Genomic DNA, 23,591 nt, shown 5'->3' with positions numbered 1-23,591 from the left:
AATACTCAAGAGAGTGGAATTTTGGGAAGAATGTATTTCGGTCAGGCAACAACTCAACTTTTCTGGAGCATTTGAAAGCAAAAGCACTTTGGAAAAGTGACCCGTTAACGTTGAAATTAACATTGAGTCGACTGACCTTAAGGGTGGTAGACTCGATGCCTTGCCTCAGAAGCCACCTGCTAACTGAATCGGAAACCATTGAGAGCTACGGAAATTGAATATTTTTTACTCTTGTGTTTTTTTTTAACGGTGATATTGAAGCACCGCTTATCCTTGCAGCTGGATATGATCAAATGCTTTTATATGGTGACGAAAAACACGATATAAACTGCTTGAAGGACCATGGTTGTTGTTATTAGCAGTGAGCATTTCCATGCAAATTTGCAGTGTCTCTAGGTGATATTCGGAACTGGCTCGCACTCAAAGCTAGTTAATTGGAACACGATACAATCAGATTCTAAGGCAAGCAAAAGCGATTCAAACCTTTATTTGACAAATTTAAAAACTTTGTCCATGTGCTCCAATCAGGTTTAATTGTCTATCCTCTCTAAGGACTTTCAAGATAAAAATAGTGATACTCAGCAGAAGTGGAAGTATTTTCACATATTTTGGACGACGCTTGAGTTGTACCCATTGAGAGGCGGATACTAGGATTGTTTTGTACAAGTCGGTATGTTTGAAGAGAGGTAACGAAATTGTATATTTCTATCCCAATGACAAAGAAATGGTTTCTTTTTGCATCGTTTCCATCATAAGCTGTTTCTTGGATACTACTCAAATTGTGAAAAGCGAAAGTTTTTTGTCAGATTCCATGAATGTCCAGTGCCTATACATCAACTTTGCAGGAATTCGACAAATGATTTAGCTTTTCGATCTGCCTTCTTCATACGCTTTCGGCCTGTGGTACAGTAGGTTGTTTTCTCTCTAAAGGAAGAAGAGGAGTAATAAGACTGTTAAGAAACGGGGATTGCAGGTACAAATTGCTTTTCTTGTGGAGGAAATAGAGAGGTTAAAGCTCGATCCTTCTGCGCAAGAAAACTTTCTTTTTATTTGGAAGAAAGTCATTGTCGCCATAAACGATAAAGATCCATACCTCTTACCCTCTTTTGATGACTTGCGAATACATTTATTCCCTCGAAAGTGGGAGCCCAAATATTTGCCGCCATCTGACGCTGCCTTTGAGTACCATGCCAAGCACGTCTACCTCCAGTTGGTGGGCATATTTTTTACAAGCTAATCGACTATAGCCGAATTTTTTTTTTGACCTAACCCTAGTTTGGATAGACATTTCAGGATGGTGAGATTAGACCAGTTGTGTCCACCCTTAAAGCAATCACAGATGGTGTGGCCCCCTGAGCACTGCTCGTGCAAGCGGTGTACCGAAAATTTTTCATGTGCGGAAAATAGACTTTGGGGTTTACTTGTGACTGTGGCGTGAAAAGTTTGAATGCTTCTTTTGATGCTCTATAATTAATTCCTCTAGTTCAATAATTTTTAAAGTATCTTCTATTTTTATTCAGACTGAACATTACAAATTTGGTTTACTGAGCTAGTATCTTTGAAAGTTTATATGTTAATGCGTAGCCTACATTGTACGATATAGTTTGCAGTTGCTATTAGAAGAGCATTCCAGTCTTTTTTCTTCACATTTTTTATTAGCAATTTCATTTAGGCAAGTTCATGTACGTAATTGTCTCATTTGCGAGAAACAGCCTAGACCTTTCAACTTACTTTGTGGGTGTGGTTGGAAAATATATGATTGTTTATTCTAGCTTTAATTCGGACAATGACAAGATCAAAGACTAGCTAGTATTTTGCTTTAGGTCTTGCGACTGCTTTGCGGCTGTGGGAGAGGGGGGGGGGGACGTATGAATGCTTGTTCTGGCTATAATTCGGACTCAGATGGGTAAATTTGATATGCTGAGTTATTATCTTCCAAAGTTTGCTTGTTAATTAGAGTGTTATACGAGATAGTTAGCAGTTGTTATCAGAAGAGCATACTAGTCTTTATTGCTCGTATTATAAGACATTTCACTTAGGTATGAAAATATATTTATCTTCAAGTTCCTGTAGGGCAATTCCTAGTATTTTGTCAGATTCCATGGTGGCGCGCCGCCGGTTTTCGGCGCGGCTTCGGGGCCTACTATAATAGCGTTCTCAGGTGCTTATAAATATTATTTGAAAAAAAACTACGTTTTCTAAAGAGTTAAAGAGGCTGAGTTACAAGGTCAAACCTTAAAACGTACAGGGATTAGGAGGCACAGTTGGGGGGCTGCCGCCCCCAAACCCCGCTTTCGCAGCCTTTAAATAAATAAAAAAAGTTTTTTAAACTGAAAGTAAGGAGCGACATTAAATCTTAAAATGAACAGAAATTATTCCGTATATGAAAGAGGCTGTGCCCTCCTCAACGCCTCGCTCTTTACGCTAAAGTTTTTATTGTTTAAAAAAAAGAGTTGTGAGAAAGTCAAACTTTAGCGTAAAGAGCGAGGCGTTGAGGAGGGCACAGCCTCTTTCATATACGGAATAATTTCTGTTCGTTTTAAGATTTAATGTCGCTCCTTACTTTCAGTTTAAAAAACTTTTTTTTATTTAAAGGCTGCGAAAGCGGGGGTTTGGGGGCGGCAGCCCCCCCCCCCCCCACTGTGTCTCCTAATCCCTCTACGTTTTAAGGTTTCACCTTTTAACTCAGCCTCTTTAATTCTGAAGAAAATTTGGTTTTTTTCAAATAATCTCTGCACGTTTTTGTACAGTTTATTACTTATTATTGCTTGACTAACTGTTAGATGATTGTGTATTATTCTTTTCTTTCTCGACAGGGTGTTTTAAGGGTCGACCTTGTAACTCAGCCTCTTTAACTCTTTAGAAAACATAATTTTTTCAAATAATTTAAAAAAGAAAATGAGTTTTTTTTAAAAAATTTAAATTTAGTACATAAAAAATTTTATTTAACGTTTGATCGAACTCGGGTTTTCCGCCTGACAGCCAGTAATCTTACCGCTACACTAAAGAGACATAGTAGAAATTGCTTTTTAGTAATAAGGTGATGAATATTTTTGACACAAGCAAAACTTGATATTTGGTTTTCGGAAAACAGGGAAGAAGTGATCAGATTGAGCTAAAATTTCGAGGATAAGCTCCCAGGCCCCAGGAAAGCTTATCCCCTAAATCTCAGCCCGATCAGACAACGTTAAAGGGAGGTTGTGGTGGGAAAAATTAACATGGGCTAATATAGGAAAACGAGGTTTTTCGTAAATGTAAATTCGGGGGATAATATTTTCGGTCTGAAAATATCAAAAGGCCCTAACAGGTTGAATTCTGCTTCGAATGAGTCTTCATTCAATTGGCTCCGGTGCCAACTGTGGCCTGTAGGCGTGGCTAAGAAAAAAAAGAAATGATGATGATGAATTTTAAGTGGCTATATTTGGTTTTTTTGAAAACAATGAAGAAGTGATCAGATTGAGCTGAAATTTTGAGGATAAGCTCCCGGGCCCTAGAAAAGCTTAACCTCTTAATTTTAGTCTAATCACACAACGTTAAAGGAGGTCTGTGATTGGAGGTTCGAAACATCCGGCCCAATTTACCCCATGAAGATAAAGTCAGAGGAGGATGAAATTTTGCAAGTTTCTTAGTTTGAGCTTGGGCTAAAAAATGCGATGACCGCCGTCTCTCTGCGACCTCTAGGACCTGAAATCGCTTAACATTGTGGTGGGTCGCCTCTTTATAGAGGCACAAGTGTGCCTCCTTGACATGTGTACATGTGTTTAGGTATATTTAAACCTTGTATATAAATAGGAAAAAGAGAAATATTACTTTTTAAAATTTCTGAATACAAAGCTCCTGGTAGTACTTGCCAGCCCCCCCCCCCCCAAAAAAAAAGAAATTTTCTGGTGAAGCTCATAATGCCCCGTCTCACCTTTTTCATCTCTGTGCCTTTATGCATGTGAATTGTAATATTTTGTGGTACATAGAACAGGATTCTGACAATGACACTGTTTCCCCCTTTTGCACCAATAATAAACGCGTAGACCTAACAATTTTCGGGAATCAAGAGGGATTAGATATCAACCCCTTCCCATTCCCAAAAACTCATTCTGCATGTATCTGAAGGCTAGAGTTGGGATATTTGGGCATTAAAATGAACTTTTCTTAAGCTTTCGTATCTCCTCCTGTATTCCCCCCGCACCATGAGCTACCACCCTTCCATAATAGATGATGCAGGGTTATACTCGTACAACACCAAATATAATTTCATGAAAAAGGAACAGCATTAACTTTGTTAAATTGAGGATTAAGATAAATGTCCATACTTCAAGGTCATGCAGGGCAATTCCTAAGTTCATGCATGTACTAGTGAGTACATAGTGGTATTTTTTCCAGTTTCAAATCATAACTATCCGTTACTCACTATATACTTGAGTTATTTTTTTTCGCGCATGAAAATACCAAAAATTTTAATGGGTAAAAAAACCGCTTCGATTACAATCGTTTATTGATTTTGTAAAAGTGAGTTGTTTTTCAATTCGAAATAAAATTGTTTCGAGGTCATCAGGGATCAGCTCAGCTGCATACTGATTGCACTCATAACGCAGCGCGGGTGGACTATTATCCAATCCAATGACATCAGCGATGTCATTAGCGATGAGCTCAGCTGCATACTGATTGCACTCATAACGCAGCGCGGGTGGAGTATTATCTAATCCAATGACATCAGCGATGAGCTCAGCTGCATACTGATTGCACTCATAACGCAGCGCGGGTGGAGTATTATCCAATCCAATGACATCAGCGATGTCATCAGCGATGAGCTCAGCTGCATACTGATTGCACTCATAACGCAGCGCGGGTGGAGTATTATCTAATCCAATGACATCATCGATGTCATCAGCGATGAGCTCAGCTGCATACTGATTGCACTCATAATGCAGCGCGGGTGGAGTCTTATCTAATCCAATGACATCGCACGAAATTCCCCGTGAAGGCAAGCTTTGTTTGATAGCCAGTGTAATTGAGGAACACTTCGGCCCATATATTTTTCTGGGAGTGAGAAATCTGTGTAAGTATCAATAAATCTATGCTAATAATAATCCATGGCATGAATTACGACAGGCTCCATGATCATTACCCAGAGTTTTTGTGAAACATTTTTAAGAGCAAAAAAAGAAATCCAACTAAAAAACGCCATTGTTTGGAATTTCGGAGACTAGTAATTCCCCCTTCCCTGGCCGATTACTTAACGCCAATATTTGTAATCACCCTTCCCTGGCTGATTACTTAACGCCAATATTTGTAATCAACCTCCCCTGGCCGATTACTTAACACTAATATTTGTAATCACCCTCCCCTGACCGATTACTTAACGCCAATATTTTTAATCACCCTCCCCTGGCCGGTTACTTAACGCCAATATTTGTAATCACCCTCCCCTGGCCGATTACTTAACGCCAACACTTTTAATCAACGTTATCGATTACCCCATAATCCGTTGTTAAGCCTCCAGCTGCTTGCTGATCACCATCCAGTCATATTTTTGGTAAATGGCTCCTTGAATACCTAGACCCAGGTCTTGCTTTTTCAAGTGTCAAAATTAACCCTACAGAAGTCAATTGGACCAAGCCGACTATTTAGCTTTATTGGGATTTTTGGCGTCAAAGCTCTTTGGCGAATCCTTAATTTGTAAATTCACAAGTATTTTCCCTATAAATATGGATTCATAGCAACAAATAAAAAGTGATGTTTTCAGAAAAATGAGGGATAATTTTTATAGCAGGCAAGTGGACCTAGTCCTTTCTAAACGTCCTTAAGAACTTCCTCATAAGCCCCATTCACCGTGAAATTTATGTGACTTAAGATTTAACTAAAGCCGACATTTAGCTAACTATGGACGCTTAAAATTAAATTTATAAATCATCTTAATTTTTTAAACAACTTCATTATATTAATAAAATTATTTTTGTATGATAGGTTTTTGTTATATATTAAAACATTTATTTTTATTGTATATATTTTTTTAAATAATAAAGTTATTTTATTGTTTTTATATTTGTTATTATAATTTTTTAAAAAATAAAAATAATAAAATTATTTATAGCCTACTTTTTATATTCTTTATTATTATAATTTTATATTTTCTTTTTTTATTATAGGCGGCAAAAGAGTTCATAAGTATAGTAAACCAGATCCGGACATCAAGGGGTGCTGGTCCCCTGGCTTGGTCGACTGCATTGAAGTTCCTTAATGCTCGTAAATTTGATATTCAGCGAGCAGTGGCTCTTTACCAGCAGCATGAGAATATTCGTCATCGTGAAGCATTGTCGATGTTGGATCCATGTTCAGATCCCCTTAGGAGTGAATTAGAAAGTGGAAAGTTTACAGTTTTGGTAAGAATCTGTTTCATTATCTCTGCAAAACTTTGACAACAAAGTAATGGATCATGCCAAAGTTGCTCAACTTTTCTTCTGTTGATAAAACAGTTATGATAATTTGGAAAACAATTTTTTCGAAAAAATATAAAGTTTAGATTTTAAAAATAACGGTTTATAATATATTCTTATATATTCTTTTTAACGCTTTTATAGTGGTTAAGAATATATTTATAATGTATTCCTTTGGTCTGTCACACCTTGAAAAGAAATTGGAAAGTTTACAGTGCTGGTAAAAATTTGTTTGATTATCTGTGTTTGTTTGACTTTCACAATCATACGCAGAGCGCTAGTGCTGCCTAAGTAAAGAACGATGTGGGCACAATGTATTTTTTTCCATACCCGGGCACTTCGTATCGAAGCAGTTGTCGTAGAAAGTTCGAAAAGGGCTCATTCGATTGCAAATTGGAGTGGCTAGTGCCCTTTTTAATAGTCGAAAGTGATTGGAGAGCAACTAGCCCCCCCCCTATGCTTAGAAAATATCTTTTTTGAGGAGCACACCCCCACAACCCTCGGGGCAAGAGTTTTAAGTTATGCCCAGGGTGCATATAAGGTTTTTATAGAAGGCGTTGTCGTAGAAACTTCCAAAAAGGCTCATTCCACTGGAAAATCAAAGGGCTAGTGCCCTTTTTAATAGTCGAAAGTGATTGGAGGGCGACCACCCCCCCCCCCCAAGCCCATCATTCCCTCAAACACAGCCAATCAAAATTTTGAGATAGCCATTTTGTTCAGCGTAGTTGATTTCCAGATAGAAAATATCTTTTTGAGGAGGAAACTACTCCACAACCCTCGGGGTATGGGTTTTAAGTTATACCCTGGGGGCAGATAAGGTTTTTATAGAAGGCGTTGTCGTAGAAACTTCAAAAATGGCTCATTCGATTGGAAATTCAAACGGCTAGCGCCCATTTTAATAGTCGAAAGTGATTGGAGGGCAACTAGCCCCCCCCCTCCGCGCCCGTCATTCCCCCAAACACATTCAATAAAAATTTTGAGATTTTGAGCCATTTTGTTCAGCGTAGTTATTTTCCAGATAGAAAATATGTTTTTGAGGAGGACACTCCCCCACAACCTTCGGGGCAAGGGTTTTAAGTTATGCCCTGGGGGCATATAAGGTTTTTATTGAAGGTGTTGTCATAGAAACTTCAAAAAAGGCTCATTTGATTGGAAATTCAAAGGGCTGGTGCCCTTTTTAATAGTTGAAAGTGATTGGACGGTAACTAACCCCCCCTCTCACGCCCACCTTTTAATAGGCAGCGCGCTAGCGCTGCCTAAGTAAAGAATGATGTGGGCACAATGTGTTGTTTTTTTTCTCCATACCCGGGTACTTCGTATCGAAGGAGTCTTCGTAGAAACTTCGAGAAAGACTCACTCGATTGGAAATTGGAGTGGCTAGTGCCCTTGTTAATAGTCGAAAGTGATTGGAGGGCAACTAGCCCCCCTCCCCCTACGCGCCCGTCATTCCCCTAAACACATTCAATCAAAATTTTGAGATAGCCATTTTGTTCAGCGTATTTGATTTCTAGATAGAAAATAGGTTTTTGAGGAGGATACTCCCCTACAACCCTCGGGGCAAGGGTTTTAAGTTATGCCCTGGGGGCATATACGGTTTTTATAGAAGGCATTGTCGTAGAAACTTCAAGAAAGGCTCATTGGATTGGAAATTCAAATTGCTACTGCTCTTTTTAATAGTCGAATGTGATTGGGGGGCAACTAGCCCCCCCCCCCCCACCCCCATCATACCCCCAAACACATCCAATCAAAATTTTGAAATAGCCATTTTGCTCAGCGTAGTTGTTTTCCAGATAGAAAATATGTTTTTGAGGAGGACACTCGCCCACAACCCTCGGGGCAAGGGTTTTAAGTTCTGGCCTGGGGGCATATAAGGTTTTTATAGAAGGCGTTGTCATAGAAACTTCAAAAAAGGCTCATTTGAGTTGAAATTCAAAGGGCTAGTGCCCTTTTTAATAGTTGAAAGTGATTGGAATGTAACTAACCCCCCCTCTCACGCCCACCTTTTCATAGGCAGCGCGCTAGCGCTGCCTATGTAAATAACAATATGGGTACAATGTGTTGTTTTTTGTTTTTTTTTCTCCATACCCGGGGACTTCGTATCGAAGGAGTTGTCGTAGAAACTTCGAAAAAGACTCACTCGATTGGAAATTGGAGTGACTAGTGCCCTTTTCAATAGTCGAAAGTGATTGGAGGGCAACTCGCCCCCCCCCCTGCGCCCTTCATTCCCCCAAACACGTCCAATCAAAATTTTGAAATAGCCATTTTGTTCAGCGTATTGATTTCAAGATAGAAAATAGGTTTTTGAGGAGGACAGTCCCCCACAACCCTCAGGGCAAGGGTTTTAAGTTATAAGTCCTGGGGGCATATAAGGTTTTTATAGAAGGTGTTGTCGTAGAAACTTCAAAACAGGCTCATTTGATTGGAAATTCAAAGGGCTAGTTCCATTCTTAATAGTCGAAAGTGATTGGAGGGGAACTAGTCCCTACCCCATGCCCATCATTCTCCCAAATGCATCCAATCAAAATTTTGAGATAGCCATTTTGTTCAGCGTAGTTGATTTACAGATATAAAATATGTTTTTGAGGAGGACACTCCCCAACAACCCTCAGGGCAACGGTTTTAAGTTATGTCCTGGGGTATATAAAGTTTTTATGGAAGGCATTGTCATAGAAACTTCAAAAGGGGCTCATTTGATTGGAAATTCAAAGGGTTAGTGCCCTTTTTAATTGTTGAAAGTGATTGGAGGGCAACTAGCCCCCCCCCTACGTCCATCATTCACCCAAACACATCCAATCAAAATTTTTAGATAGCTATTTTGTTCAGCGTGGTTGATTTCCAGGTAGTAAATATGTTTTTGAGGAGGACGCTCCCCCACAACCCTCAGGGCAATGGTTTTAAGTTATGCCCAGGGGGCATATAATGTTTTTTATAGAAGGTTTTGTCGTAGAAACTTCAAAAAATGCTCATTCGGTTGGAAATTCAACGGGCTAGTGCCCTTTTTAATGGTCGAAAGTGATTGGAGGGCAACTAGCCCCCCCCCCACGCCCTTCATTTATCAAGGAACACTGAATAAAAACTTTCCTAAAATTATTTTATTCACTGTACTTGATATCCCGATAAAATTTATGTTTTTGAGGAGGATAATTCACCAACACTCTAAGGACAGCTTTCTTAAGTTATGCCCTGGGGGCATATAAGGTTTTTATAGAAGAAGTTGTCGCAAAAAATTCAGAAAAGGGCTCATTCGATTTGAAATTCAAAGGGTGCCCTTTCTAATAGTCGAAAGTGATTAGTAATATTTTTGTTGTTGTTGTTGTTTAGATCAGGGCACTTCGTTTCGAAGGAGTTGCCGTGGGAACTTCGAAAGGGGCTCATTCGATTGAAAATAGAAAGGGCTGATGCCCTTTTTAATATTCGAAAGTGATTGGAGGGAAATCAATCCCCCTTCCACTCCCACCCTCCCATTTGCCCATGTTTAAAACTAAACATGTTTAAAAACTAAATGTTGCCTCAAGATTAAATCAAAATGCACTGTGATAATGCTAAATCCCAATAAGGCATCTCAGCAGTATCCACGAGAACGACTGAGGGTATTATGTTCAAACTTTCGAGGCTACTTCTGCTCTTAAAATTTAACCAAATCAAAATAGTGTAAGTGTATCAAAGCTATTAAAGAAAGTAAACAGATTTTTTTGCGAATGGTATCAAGTTTTCCATTTCAGGTCAACTAGAGGAGTTATGAAACTGAGTTAAACACTACTATTTGTGTCCAAATTTTTAAAATGGTGTATGTTGTTAAAAACTGCTGAAAATTTTTCTCCAGCATACAAATAGCAGGCCAAACTATAAAGTCTTAAAAAACGAAAAGATTTAAAGTGTTATTTAATTTTCCCTTGAAAAGACTATGTCAATATAAAACGAAAAAAAATTAATTTATAAAATTGTTTCACAAAATAATTTTTTCAAAGAAAAGTAATGAACTCTATTTAACAAAAAATGAGTAAAAAAAAAATCAAATAATCTACCAAGCTTGAAACTGCCACAAATCAACATCAACAAATAAATTAAACACAAAACCAACAGAAATTAAAATAAATAACCGAGTCAAACTCAAAACGAGCAGAAATTAACATAAGTTGGGCGCAAAACCCCTATGCCTTCCCAAGGCCAGAAAAAAATTTGCACTTTACTGAAAAAAATATAAATGTTTTTACTTCTATAACTTTAATAAATAAAATAATTTTAACATTTTGATTACTAAATATCAGTATATGTACTTTAAAGTGACAATGCACATTTATTTGTATTTTTCAGTTTTTTAGAGTAAGAAGAGATTGGAGGGCAACTACCCCCCCCCCCCTCCCTCTCCACGCCCCTTTCCTCCCAAGTGCCATTATGAAATAAATGAAACCCAAAACGAACAGAAATTACAATAATTAACCGAGTCAAACACAAAACGAGCAGAAATTAACATAAGTTGGGCGCAAATTCCTATGCCTTCCCAAGGCCAGAACATAAGTTGTACTTTACTGAAAAATATAATTTTTTTTAATGTTATAACTGTAATAAATCAAATAATACTAACATTTTGCTTACAAAATATTATCATATGTATAATACACTGACAATGTACATTCATTTGTATTTTTCTAGTAAAGTGTAAATAATGATCCGATCATGGGAATGAATATTGGTCATGAACCATAATTATGTTAATTTCTGCTCGTTTTGAGTTTGACTTGGCTATTTATTTTAATTTCTGTTCGTTTTGGGTTTCAGTTATTTATTTATGCTGATTTGTGGTAGTTTCGAGCTTGGTAGATTATTTGCTTTTATTTTTGCTCATTTTTTGTTTAATGGGGTTCTTTACTTTTCTTTGAAAAACTTATTTTGTGGAAAAAGTTTTTTTTAATTAATCACAGTAATGGGCCATAAAAAAGTCGCTCAGCCTGTCTCCTTTTGATAAAACAATTACGATTTTTTTTTTAAAATTCTAGTTGATAATGACATGAAACTTGGATTTAAAAAAAGCTGATTCATGCCTTTCCGACTGGGGGCTCAATGTGATGCACCTGAATGTATTCCCCTTCAACCCTCCCCCCCCTTTGCATCTTTTCTCACCATTTGACATCTGAAGAATTGTTTATGTTAATACATCTTGAGACTCACCTAGAAATAATTTAGAAAAAAGGAAGTCACCAGTGTCGGTAAGATTTTTGTAGTGAGTTTTGGGAAAAGTTTTGTAGGGATTAAGATCTACTTAAAACTTTGTCGATAGAATAGTGGCTGATACAAAACAAGCTTTGATAAGACTTTTTTGATAAGACTTTTATAAATTATGATGCTTTTGTAAAAATCAAAAATAAAATTTGAAAAGAAGAACAGAATTTTTTTTATCTTATTTATATTTTCTACTGAAAGTTTAAATGTAGGCTGTTTTTGTCACTAGTAGGCATACCAGCTTAAAGTCAACTAGCCTAATTAACCTGCCAAGCTTATCTAGGCCTACTTTCAACAGACTGGATTTTGAATTTAAATCATTCTTGAAACCAAAATAATGCTTATTATACATTATGACTTACAGGTAAATTTCAGCTGGATTTCTGTAATACTGAAAGATTTATTATACTAATTATTAGGATATCTACTTTATTACGAAGTTGCCACACTGCCAGTGACGCTTGCAGTTTTGCAGCTATTCGCAGCTATACGCTCACCAGATTTCCTGAAAAAAAGTATTTTCAAATACTGATGAGATCCTGACGACTTCAAAATACTGATGTCTCGTGACTTGTCTCTTGTTTTTTTTTATGATAGGAAGAGACTGTGTAGGTTTCGCGCGAACGTAGCTTCGCACGAAACCTACTTTTATTTTGGGGGTGTTTTTTATAATTTGGTTTTATTCAATTCAATTCAATTTAATTCAATTTATTAAAATAAAAATTAAACATAACATCAATAATAATAAGGATCCTAGAAGCAAACTTGTTGAGGACCATAACAACAAAAATTGAAAATGAAGAAGAGAGAAAGAAAAAGAAGAGAAAACACGGGTAATTTAAAGCAAATTGATTAAGAATTTAGAGAATTATAATATCAGAGTTTAGTAACATTGTTATACAACGTGCGAAAACTTGTGGATAGCTCGACACTGGAGGGTATTATATTCTGTTGAAGTATAGATTTATAAATGGAGGATCGCTGGGCGGAGCTAGAGACACACTTGGGAACAATAAGGGAACGGTTGGATGAACGGAGGCAGAGGCCTTCAGAATTATTACAATTAAAATAAGATAATAATTGGGGAGAAATATTTTTATGGTAAGCGGAGTATGCAAGGGATAGATTTAATTTTCTATTGGTTCAAAAGGGATAATGCCAAAATCGGAGTACAAGTCCTTGGTGAGATATAGTTGGGACAGTCGAAAAACTGCTTTGACGGTACGGTTTTGGATAGATTTTCATTTATTAGTAACTGAAGGATAAGTGTTGCCCCAAACAGATCCGCAGTATGAGATATATGGGTAAATAAAAGAGTAATAAAGGGTGACAAGTATATCAGGAGGAAGAAAATTATTCACACGATTAATCATACTTATCTGTTGCAAGATTATAGCTCTGATGTTGAAAACATGTGTTGCAAATGATGGGGAGGAGTCTATGTGGACACCAAGAAACTTGGCAACTTCGACCTGCGGGAGGAGATTGGTGGAATATTTTAGGTCAAGTGCTTGCTGAGCTTCATTTTTTTTGTAAGGGGTTCGAAATAAAACAACCTGACTTTTCTTGCTGTTGATGATCATGCAGTTAACGAGACACCACTCCTGTACTCTATTCAGAAGGATTTGAGCAGAGGTGACGATGATTTTAGTGTTTGTTTTTTTAAGGTCCTTTTTTATTTTTCACTGAGGATGGTCGGGCGGAGGTCTCGGCGAAATATTTGCATTGCATTTTAACTGACCGCAAATTTCAGCGTCATCTGCCATCTATAAAAAATTACTTTCTCTTTTAGTTTAGATGGCTCTGAAAGTATTTCTTTCAAAAGGCAATATTAGGCCTGTTATTTTGACTCATCTTTGTTTAAGATCTTATATCTTTTGACAAAGAACGCTTAAAAGTGAAATTTTAGCACTAAGATCTTACATATTATAGTGTTCTTTTGCAATCGTCTTTCATCATTCTGCTCTGATCAGCGGTCTAAGAACAATGATGAGTATATCATCAGAGTTCTCTCATCATTGTTCTATATGGTAGAAAGATGGCGTCTTTCACACTTTTTACTAACATCAGTGAGCTGTAAGATCTTAGAACAAAGATGAGTTAAAAGAAGGAAATCTTTGCAGAAAGATGAGAGATCTTAGATGTAAGATCTTAGTGCAAAAAAACGGCACTATTGTTTTGGTAAAAAGTAAACACAAAATGCTACTTTTCCTTGTATAATTGCAAATTTCGATCCGAAAAATTAAGAACCATTATTGCCCTTTAGTTTGTGTGTTATAATTTTTTGCTAAGATTTTTTTTTCATTCAGAGTTTGCGTGTTTTTTTTTTCAGAGGCAACGCTATAGCGTTGCCTATAGTAAAGGCCATATGGTTCCAATGTTTTATTATTATTTTTTTTCCCCAGAGACACTTCATATGCAAGGGGTCGTCGTAGAAACTTCAGTGGGGGCTTATTCGATTGGAAATTGAGAGTTCTAGTGCCCTTTTTAATAGTCGAAAGGTATTGGAGGGCAACTAGCCCCCCCACGCCCATCATTCCTCCAAACACATCCAATCAAAATTTTCAGATAGCCATTTTGTTCAGTGTAGTTGATTTCCACATAGAAAATATGTTTTTGAGGAGGACAATCCCCCACAACCCTCTGAGCAAGGGTTTTAAGTTTTGCCCTGGGGGCATATAATGTTTTTATAGAAGGCGTTGTCTTAGAAACTTCCAAACAGGCTCATTCGATTGGAAATTCAAAGGGCTAGCACCCTTTTTAATAGTCGAAAGTGATTGGAGGGCAACTAGCCCCCCCCCACGCCCATTATTTCACCAAACATCATCTAATCAAAATTTTGAAATAGCCATTTTGTTCAGAGTAGTTGATTTCCACATAGAAAATAAGTTTTTGAGGAGGACACTCCCTCACAACCCTCAGGGCAAGGGTTTTAAGTTATGTCCTGGTTGCATATACGGCTTTTATTCAAGGCGTTGTCGTAGAAACTTCAAAAAAGGCTCGTTCGATTGGAAATTCAAAGGGCTAGTGCCCTTTTTAATATTCGAAAGTCCCCCAAACACATCCAATCAAAATTTTGAGATAACCATTTTGTTCAGCGTAGTTTATTTCAAGATAGTAAATATGTTTTTGAGGAGGACATTCCCCCTAAACCCTCAGGGCAAGGGTTTTAAGTTATGCCCTGGGGGCATATAAGGTTTTTATAGAAGGTGTTTTCGTACAAACTTCAAAAAGGGCTCATTCGATTGGAAATTCAAAGGGCTAGTGGCCTTTTTAATAGATGAAATTTATTGGAGGGTAACTATCCCCCCCCCACGCCCATCATTCTCCCAAACACATCCAATCAAAATTTCGAGATAGCCATTTTGTTCAGCGTAGTTGATTTCCAGATAGAAAATATGTTTTCGAGGAGTACACTACCCCCCAACCCTCAAGGCAAGGGTTTTAAGTTATACCCTGGAGGCATATAAGGTTTTTATAGAAGGTGTTGTCGTAGAAACTTCAAAAAAGACTCATTCGACTGGAAATTCAAAGGGCTAGTGCCCTTTTTAATAGTCGAAAGTGATTTGAGGGTAACTAACCCCCCTCTCAGGCCCACCTTTTCCCAAAACACATCCCAAAAATTTTTGTGAGACAGCCATTTTATTAAATGTGGTTTCAAGTTAAGGAAATTAGGTCTTTGAGGATGACAACTCCCCCACGGCCTTCAGGGCAAGGGTTGTAAGTTATGCCCAGGGGGACATATAAGGTTTTGTATAGACAGTGTTGTCGTAGAAACTTCAGAATGGGCTCATTCGATTGGAAATTTAAATGGCTAGTTCCCTTTTTAATAGTTAAAAGTGATTCTAAGGCAACTGACACCCCTTCCACGCCCACCATTTCCCCAAACACATCCAATCAAAATTTTGATATAGCCATTTTGTTCAATTTAGTTGAAAATTCTGGAAATTAATGTTTGAGCAGGACACTCGCCCCCGCAGTCTTCAGGGGCAAGGGTTGTAAGTTATGCCCTGGGGGCATATATGGTTCTTATGGAAGGAATGCTCGTATAAACTTCAGGGAGGGCTCATTTGATTGAAAATTAAAAGTTCTAGTTCACTTTTTAAGCGCCAAAAGATATTGGAGGGTAACCATCTTCCACCCCCCCCCCCCAAATGCATGCGATAAAAATTTTAAGATAGCTATTCTATTAAAAATAATTCAAAGACCATATATCAAAATTTCTGGTGTCGATACAACCCACCAGGGCCCGGGGGCAGGCGTTGTAAGTTATGCCCTGGGGGCAAGTATGGATCTTATGGAAGGAATGCCCGTATTAACTTCAAAGAGGGATCATTTGATTGGAAATTGAAAGTTCTAGTTCACTTTTAAGAGTCAAAAGAGATTGGAGGGCATCTAGCCCCCCTCCACGCCGTTTTTCCTCAAACCTATCCGATACGAACTTTGAGATAGCCTTTTGTTTTTAAATAGTTCCAAGACTCAGGGGACAACACAGTCCCCTAGGATCCACGGACAGGTACAATAAGCCCCTGTAGGGGGGGTTATTGTGCTATAACAGAAGTTCAGCTCGTAAAAACTTATAGGATGGCCCATTTGACGATGCACGGGAAGGTATAGTTCAGTTTTTTAATGTCAAAAGGGATGAGGTCAACTAGGCCCCCCCCCAAGCCCCTTTTTCCCCAGATATATCCAATAAAAATTTTTGGATAGCTATTAAGTAAAAGGTTTCTCAAAAGTCAGATAACGAAAACTCAGGTGTCGTCACATTCCCCCAGGGCTTGGGGGCAGGCGTTGTAAGTTATGCCCTGGGGCATTTATGGATCGTATGAAATGGATGCTCGTATAAACTTCAGAGAACGCTCATTCGATTGGAAATTGAAAGTTCTAGTTTACTTTTTAATAGCCAAAGGAGATCCGAGGGCAGCTAGCCCCCCCGCCTTCTTTTTCAAAACCCATCTGATGAAAATTTTGAGATAGACATCTTTTTAGAAAAAAATAGTTCAAAGGTTGGATACGAAAAACTCCGGTGTCAATACAATCCCCCCCAGGGCACAGGGGAAGGCGTTCTAAGTTATTCCCCAAGGGCATGTATGGTTCTTGTGAAAGGGATGCTCGTATAAACTTCATAGAGGGCTCATTTGATTGGAAATTGAAAGTTCTAGTTAACTTTTTAGGAGTCAAGAGAGTTAAACTAGCCCCCCCCCTCACGCTCTTTTTTCTCCAAACCCGTCCGCTACAAATTTAAAGATAGCCTGTGTTTTGCAAATTGTTCAAAAATTATATAACAAAAACGCCCCCCCCCAGAGCCCGGGGATAGGCGTTGCAAGTGTTTTACTTGGGGTATATATGGTTCTTAAGAAAGAAATTCTCGCATAAAACGCTGAAAGGGCTTATTTGATACGACTTTGAATGTTCTAGTTCAATTTTTTATAGTCAAAAGATATCCGAGGGGAACTAGCCCCCCCCATAACCCTTTTTCCCCAACGCTATCTGATAAAACTTTTAAAATAGCCGTTTCATTAAAAATAGTTCAAAGGTCAGATAAGAAAAATTCCTGTGTCGACGGAACCCGCCAGGGCCCTGAGGCAGGCGTTATGAGTAATGCTCTAGGGGCATATATAGTTCTTATGGAAGGGATGCTCTAATGAACTTCGGAGAGGGCTCATTTGATTTGAAATTGAAAGTTCTTGTTCACTTTTTAAGAGTCAACAGAGATCGGAGGGCAACTAGCCCCTCTTCTCCACGCCCTAAATACATCAGATACAAATTTTGAGATAGACATTTTGTTAAAAATAGTTCAAAGTTCTGATAACAAAAAACTCCGGTTTTGACACAGCCCCCCAGGGCCCAGGGGTAGGCGTTGTAAGTTATGCCCTGGGGGCATGTGTAGTGGCTATGAAAGGGATGCCCGTATAAAATTCTTAGAGGGCCCATTTGATTGAAAATTGAAAGTTGTAATTCACGAGTTTAAGAGTCAAAAGTGATTGGAGGGCAGCTAGCCTCCCCCCACACTCCATTTATTTTTTTCCCAGAGGCACTTCATATAGAACGGGTCGTCGTATAAACTTCAAAAGGGGATCATTCGATTGTAAATCGAGAGTTCTAGTGGCCTTTTCAAGAGTCAAAAGTGATCCGTGGGCAACTGTCCCCACCCCAAGCCCTTTTTCCCCAAATGAATCTAATAAAGAATTTGAGGCAGTCCTTTTGTTAAAAACAGTTTAAAGATGATGTAACAATAACTCCATTGTGCATGGCCGTTTCGTAAAAAATAGTTCTAATATTTGATAAGAAAAACTCCTTTGTCGACACCCCCCCCCCCCCAGGAACCGGGTAGGTGGTGTAAGTATTGCTCTGGAGGCATATATGGTTCTTATGGAAGGTATGCTCGTATAACTTCAGAGAGGGTTCATTTGGATGGAAATTAAAAGTTGTAGTTCATTTTCTCAGAGTGAAAAAAGATCAGAGGGCAACTAGCCCCTCCTGCCCTCCACGCCTTTGGGTGTGAAAAACCCATCCGAAAAATTTCAGGTGACGATTTTGTTAAAAGTAGTTCAACCATCAGATATTAAAACTCCAGGGTCGACACAACCCCCCAGGGCCCAGGGATAGGCGCTGTAAGTTATACTCTGGAAATATACATGGTTCTTATATAAGAGATACTCGTATAAATTTAAGAGGGCTCATTTGATTGAAAATAGAAAGTTCTAGTTCAGTTTTAAGGAGTCAAAAGAGACCAAAGCTTAATCTAGTCCCCCCACGCCCTTTTTTCTAAAACCCATCCGATAAAAATTTTGAGACAGCAATTTTGTTAAAAATAGTTCAAACATCAGACAATAAAAACTCCGAGGTTGACACAAACCCATTTTGTCACATTGATATTGTTAATTTGATATCAGTTTTCTTATTTTGATCAATATTTGATTTTTTTTTAAAGTTTGATTTTGAAATGAGGAATTTTAAAAAACTTAAAATTTTTCGCTATTAAAAACGAACAAAAATTAATTTAAAAAAAACTTTAAACTTAAAAACTTGAAATTTTAAATTTAAGCTCAGCAGTTACAAATACCTTTTAAAATTCAAACTCAAAATGACCAGAAATTACTATTAAAGAATAAATGAAACCCAAAACGAACAGAAATTAAATAAACAATCTCTGCAAAAACATACAACAAGTAATAATATAAATGAATAAATAGATCTTAAAGCGAGTAATGCTTAGATTGAATATAAATATCAAGCTTAAAACGAAAAAAAATTATTTTTGCTATTGAAGTATAAATGAAACTTAAAACGAACAAAAAATAAATAAACAATCAATGCAAACAAACATACAGTGGATATCAGTCTAAATTAATAAATAATTTTTAAAACGAGTAAAAATTAAATTGAACGGACAAATTAAGCTTGAAACGACTGAATATCACTAAAAATAAGAAATTGGATATGACAACCTTTTCTTACTATAAAATTTTAAAACCCACTTTGTCATTGGTGCTTTACTGAAAACTATATTTGTCTTGAACAATATCGGAAAGTATAAACAACATCAAATTTAATATTTGATGTATGATATTAATTGTTGAAAGATCCATCAGTTCAAGAATTTATTTCACTGTAATTGTATTTTTGCTTTCAATACTGTAAGAACTGGAAAAGAAAATATTTGTAATATTATCCGTTTTCAGTTAAGCGCCAATGACGCAGTAGGCTTTTGTTTTTTATTTACAGTTAGGAAAGGAGGCCGTATCCAAACACTTGTTAGTAGAAAGCTATCTTATACTCCGAGCGGGACTCCTTATTTGGGCATAGAGTCCCTAGGGAGAACACGTGGTTAATAGGGTCAATGACTTCTTTTTCCAAGGTCGATTTATTTGTTGTTGTTGTTGTTGTTTTGGCCAAGTGCATGCTCGAAGCGATTGTTATGAGTTTCCAGGAATGAGAAATAGTTAAATCACGTGTTTTTTTCTCTGCCAATCAGAGGGCTTGTTTACATATGGTTTTCCCTGTTACATAACAATTCACCCTTGAGATTTCGTATATAACGGATATTCATTGTGATTAAATTATTAGAAAGTATTTTGACATAGTTGATGACACAAGAATGGATAAATTTGACTCTTTAGAAGCCTTGGCAACTTCAATTTGCAATGTAAGTTCTGATTTAATACATTTTTATTTTTTATTTTCAAAATAAAGTTATTTTCCTTGGTCACCCTCCAGTATATTCAGGTCAATCCCCTCCCCCTCCCACTCTAGTACAAACATCACTATACAATCTTTATACTCGATAGAAAACATAAAATATGTTCTTTTTACCCTCAAAACCTAACCCCCCTCCATCATTGTTTTGACAATGATAATTCTCATAATAGAAATAATTTTATTTTCGTTAAATTTATACAATTTTAAGCATTCTATATCCTAGCTAAAAGCAACCACTGACTTCCGCCAATTGTTAATGCAATATGCCGCTCTGGTTTGACATAATGAGTTTTGTCCCCCTTTTCCTATGTGTTTATGAACGCGGTGCCAAGTCAAATTAACTGTTTCTCCGTCAAAATTAAAACACTTTTTCATACACTTTAATTAATTTAGCAAAGTTCTTTGAAATTTATATGTTTATTATTTAAATGGATTTTTTTCAGGCTTTATGTTGAAAATTTTTCTTTTATATTCCCAGAAGGGGGGCGTAAGTCCAAGATTTTGTTGGGGTGGGGGTTAGTACTTTTAATAGTGACAAAATAGAAACGAAAAGATTATTGTTTTTGTCATAATTTTTTTGTATTTCAGTGTCTAACCATTTCTCTTCGACATTTTAGCGATTTTAACTATAACATTTGAATAAAAGGCAGTAAGATATATTCTTTATTGGTCTGTTTTTAGCTTCAATAAATCGCAAGATTAACTTAATGATAGGGTAAACCTAGGGTGGGTTAATTTTCCTAAATTTAGGGGAGGGGGTCAATTTTGTATCCAGGATTTTTGTTGGGGAGGGGGCTAGCACTTTTAATAGTGACACAATAGAAATGAAAAGATAATTGTTTTTACCATAATTGTTTTCGACTTCAGTGTCTAACCATTTCTCTTCGACATTTTAGTGATTTTAGATATAACATTTGAATAAAAGGCATTAAGATATATTCTTTATTGATCTGCCTTGCGCTTGAATAAATCGCAGGATCAACTCCATGATTAGAGAAACCGTTAGGGGCTGTCTTTTCCTCAATTTAGGGGAGGGGGTAATGAGGGGCTCCATGACGAGTGTTGGGGAGGGGGTTAGCATTTTTATTAGTAGAACAATAGAAAAGAAAAGGAAATTGTTTTTAACATAATTGTTTTCGACTTCAGTGTCTAACCACTTCTCTTCGACAGTTTAGTGATTTTAGCTATAACATTTGAATAAAAGGCAGTAAGATATATTCTTTATTGATATGCCTTGCGCTTGAATAAATCGCAAGATTAACTCAATGAGAGGGTAGACCTAGGGTGGGTTAATTTTCCTAGATTTAGGGGAGGGGGTCAACTGTATAGCCAGGAATTTTGTGGGGGAGGGCGTTAGCATTTATAATAGTGACAAAATAAAAATGAAAAGATAATTGTTTTTAACATAATTGTTTTCGACTTCAGTGTCTAACCATTTCTCTTTGACATTTTAGTGATTTTAGCTATAACATTTGAATAAAAGGCAGTAAGATATATTCTTTATTGATATGCATTGCGCTTGAATAAATTGCAAGATTAACTCAATGAGAGGGTAGACCTAGGGTGGGTTAATTTTCCTAAATTTAAGGGGGGGTAGACAAAATTAGGGTTAGGGGGGACACTAATTTTCCTTCTTTAAAAAATGGGAAATTATTTTCCATGCTAACTTTTTTATCTTCTTTAAGGCAAATTGTGAAGAATGCCCGTCGCCACCCAGTAACAGAGCAAGGGGTAAGGCAAGTTGTGAAGAATGCCCGTCGCCTCCCAGTAAGAGAGCTAGGGTCCTAGATATAACCCCTGCGAGGGAGTCAGTTATACAATATGCTCGCTGTCCGATGTCCTCTAGCTCTACACTGCCTGCCCAAGCCTCATCTGCACAGCCAGGCTGAAAACTCAAAAGAGAGTGGATGGTTGCTTTCAATACCGCATTTGCGGAAAATTGTGAGGTAGCTTACCCGTCATCCTCTTATCCTACATTGTGGAGGGTCTCAGGAACTATACAAAATCATGAGGTTGCCCTCGAACACACGCTACCTGGACCATCCGGCACCCAAATGCAGCCAGGATTTGCAAATGTGAGCATTTTTTCTTACCTATCTAAAAACAAAACTATTTTTCAACCCAATATAAACTTGTCTCAGAGATATTAAAATATTATTTTTTCTATAATCTCACACCCCTTGTTTTAAATTTCTCTGCTCCCCCCCCTCCCTGAGATATCTAAATATAATGTAATTTTTTTTTGCAAAGAAACCACTCTCTTTCTAATCTTTGCTATTTTCTCTGTTGCTATCGCATCGATATCTTATAATAATATTTTTAGCTAATTTTCTAGTTTACCGGTATCTCAACATTTGAAACTCAAAATGCTATTTTTCGCCGTGAATATTATAGTTTTAATTTTTGGCATAAGGCTCCGCACTTGAATATAAATAGATCTGTTCCACCCCTTTTCCTGTTTAGTTCTATCATTAGCGGTTTTAGCCAAGTCTAGGTTTTCAATACTTTTACGTAATTCTGTTGTTTGGCCGAGAAAATAGCGAAATTGTCTGCAAAATTAACGATAGATATTTAGAACATTGGAATTCTATATGTAAGAGCAAAACATGTTATACCCCCAAAAATAATAATTGCTATTTAAGACATTGCTGAAAGGGGGGGGGACATGCCTCAATTCTATCACCAGCAAAATGAAAAACAAAACTGTTTCTGCACGTGAAAAGTATGGGGCCGGGAATTTCGCTAAGAAAAAGATAGCTTTTTACACCGTGGCTCCCGGGAAGCGCCGGTGGGCCCGAGAAGCGCTGCAGGAAGCGCTGCGGGAAAGCGCCGCGGGCAAGAAGCGCCGCGGGAAGCGCTGCGGGAAGCGCTGCGATGGTCTCTAATCAAAAAAAAAAGTTACAACTTCTATGTAATGTGTTTTAGATTGTAAATATCTTATATTAAGTTGGAAATTGGAACTTTCAGAATATCAGTGGAGTGTGGAACAGTGAATTAACCAAATGCTACTATGTGCATACTGCTACTACTACTACTACTACTAAGCATGTTTTAAATAATAATAATCCAAATTTTAAAAAACAGTAGGGGTGATTTGAACACTATGAAAATAAGCTATTTTTCATTTATAGGTTGGACCATTGGTCCCTTATTCCTTGTCACCATCATCATCATCAGTTGGTGAAGGAGAGGAAGAACTCGCGTCTACGGAATTTCATGTCATTCAGGACAATTCACATATCAATGAATGGGATGGTATGGTTAATTCCGATTAAACACCTTTTAATATTAATAATTTTCTAAGTAATTATTTCAATGTAGAACCTAGCACAGTTGAGCAAGGTAATGTTCCTAGTTCAGAGGGGGACTTGCCATTGCTAAGTCCAAATACCATGCTAATTTTAGACGATTTTACAAACGAATTAACTGGGAACCCTCCTCTATCCCCCACTGATTACCTACTTCCACTTCAAACAACTGAAGTGGATCATTTGCATACCCCAAATATTGAGCAAAGTGGGGGAGGGGATGTTGATAATATACAAGAGGGGGAGGGGGGTAATGTCCAATTCACGAATTTTCCAGACTTTCAATTATCTAATACAATTTTAAATGCAATAGTTGTTTACACTGTGACTTTTGGGGACCCGTTTAATTCACTTATGGGGGGAAAATTTGTGTTTGATCCTGTAGAAATTGTGCATGACTGTGTAGATAAAATTCGTGCATTGCTGGAGA

The 23,591-nt window shown here is 37.4% G+C and overlaps 1 protein-coding gene across 1 annotated transcript in view; it reads left to right on the top strand.

Annotated features, from left to right (window-relative positions):
- LOC148943262 (tyrosine-protein phosphatase non-receptor type 9-like) overlaps window positions 1-21,742 on the top strand; it is an 80,559-nt gene extending 58,817 nt beyond the window's left edge. The window contains exons 3-4 of the mRNA XM_089101070.1: window positions 6,144-6,377; window positions 21,539-21,742. Of these exons, the coding sequence (XP_088957196.1) occupies window positions 6,144-6,377; window positions 21,539-21,742 (438 nt within the window). The remainder of the gene's footprint in view (window positions 1-6,143; window positions 6,378-21,538) is intronic.
- Window positions 21,743-23,591: the final 1,849 nt, after the last annotated feature.

This window comes from Artemia sp. Qi Xiang Cuo, chromosome 15 (assembly GCF_049724085.1).
Source record: "Artemia sp. Qi Xiang Cuo chromosome 15, ASM4972408v1, whole genome shotgun sequence".
NCBI lineage: Eukaryota > Metazoa > Arthropoda > Branchiopoda > Anostraca > Artemiidae > Artemia > Artemia sp. Qi Xiang Cuo.
This window is presented reverse-complemented; position numbering and strand designations above follow the sequence as displayed.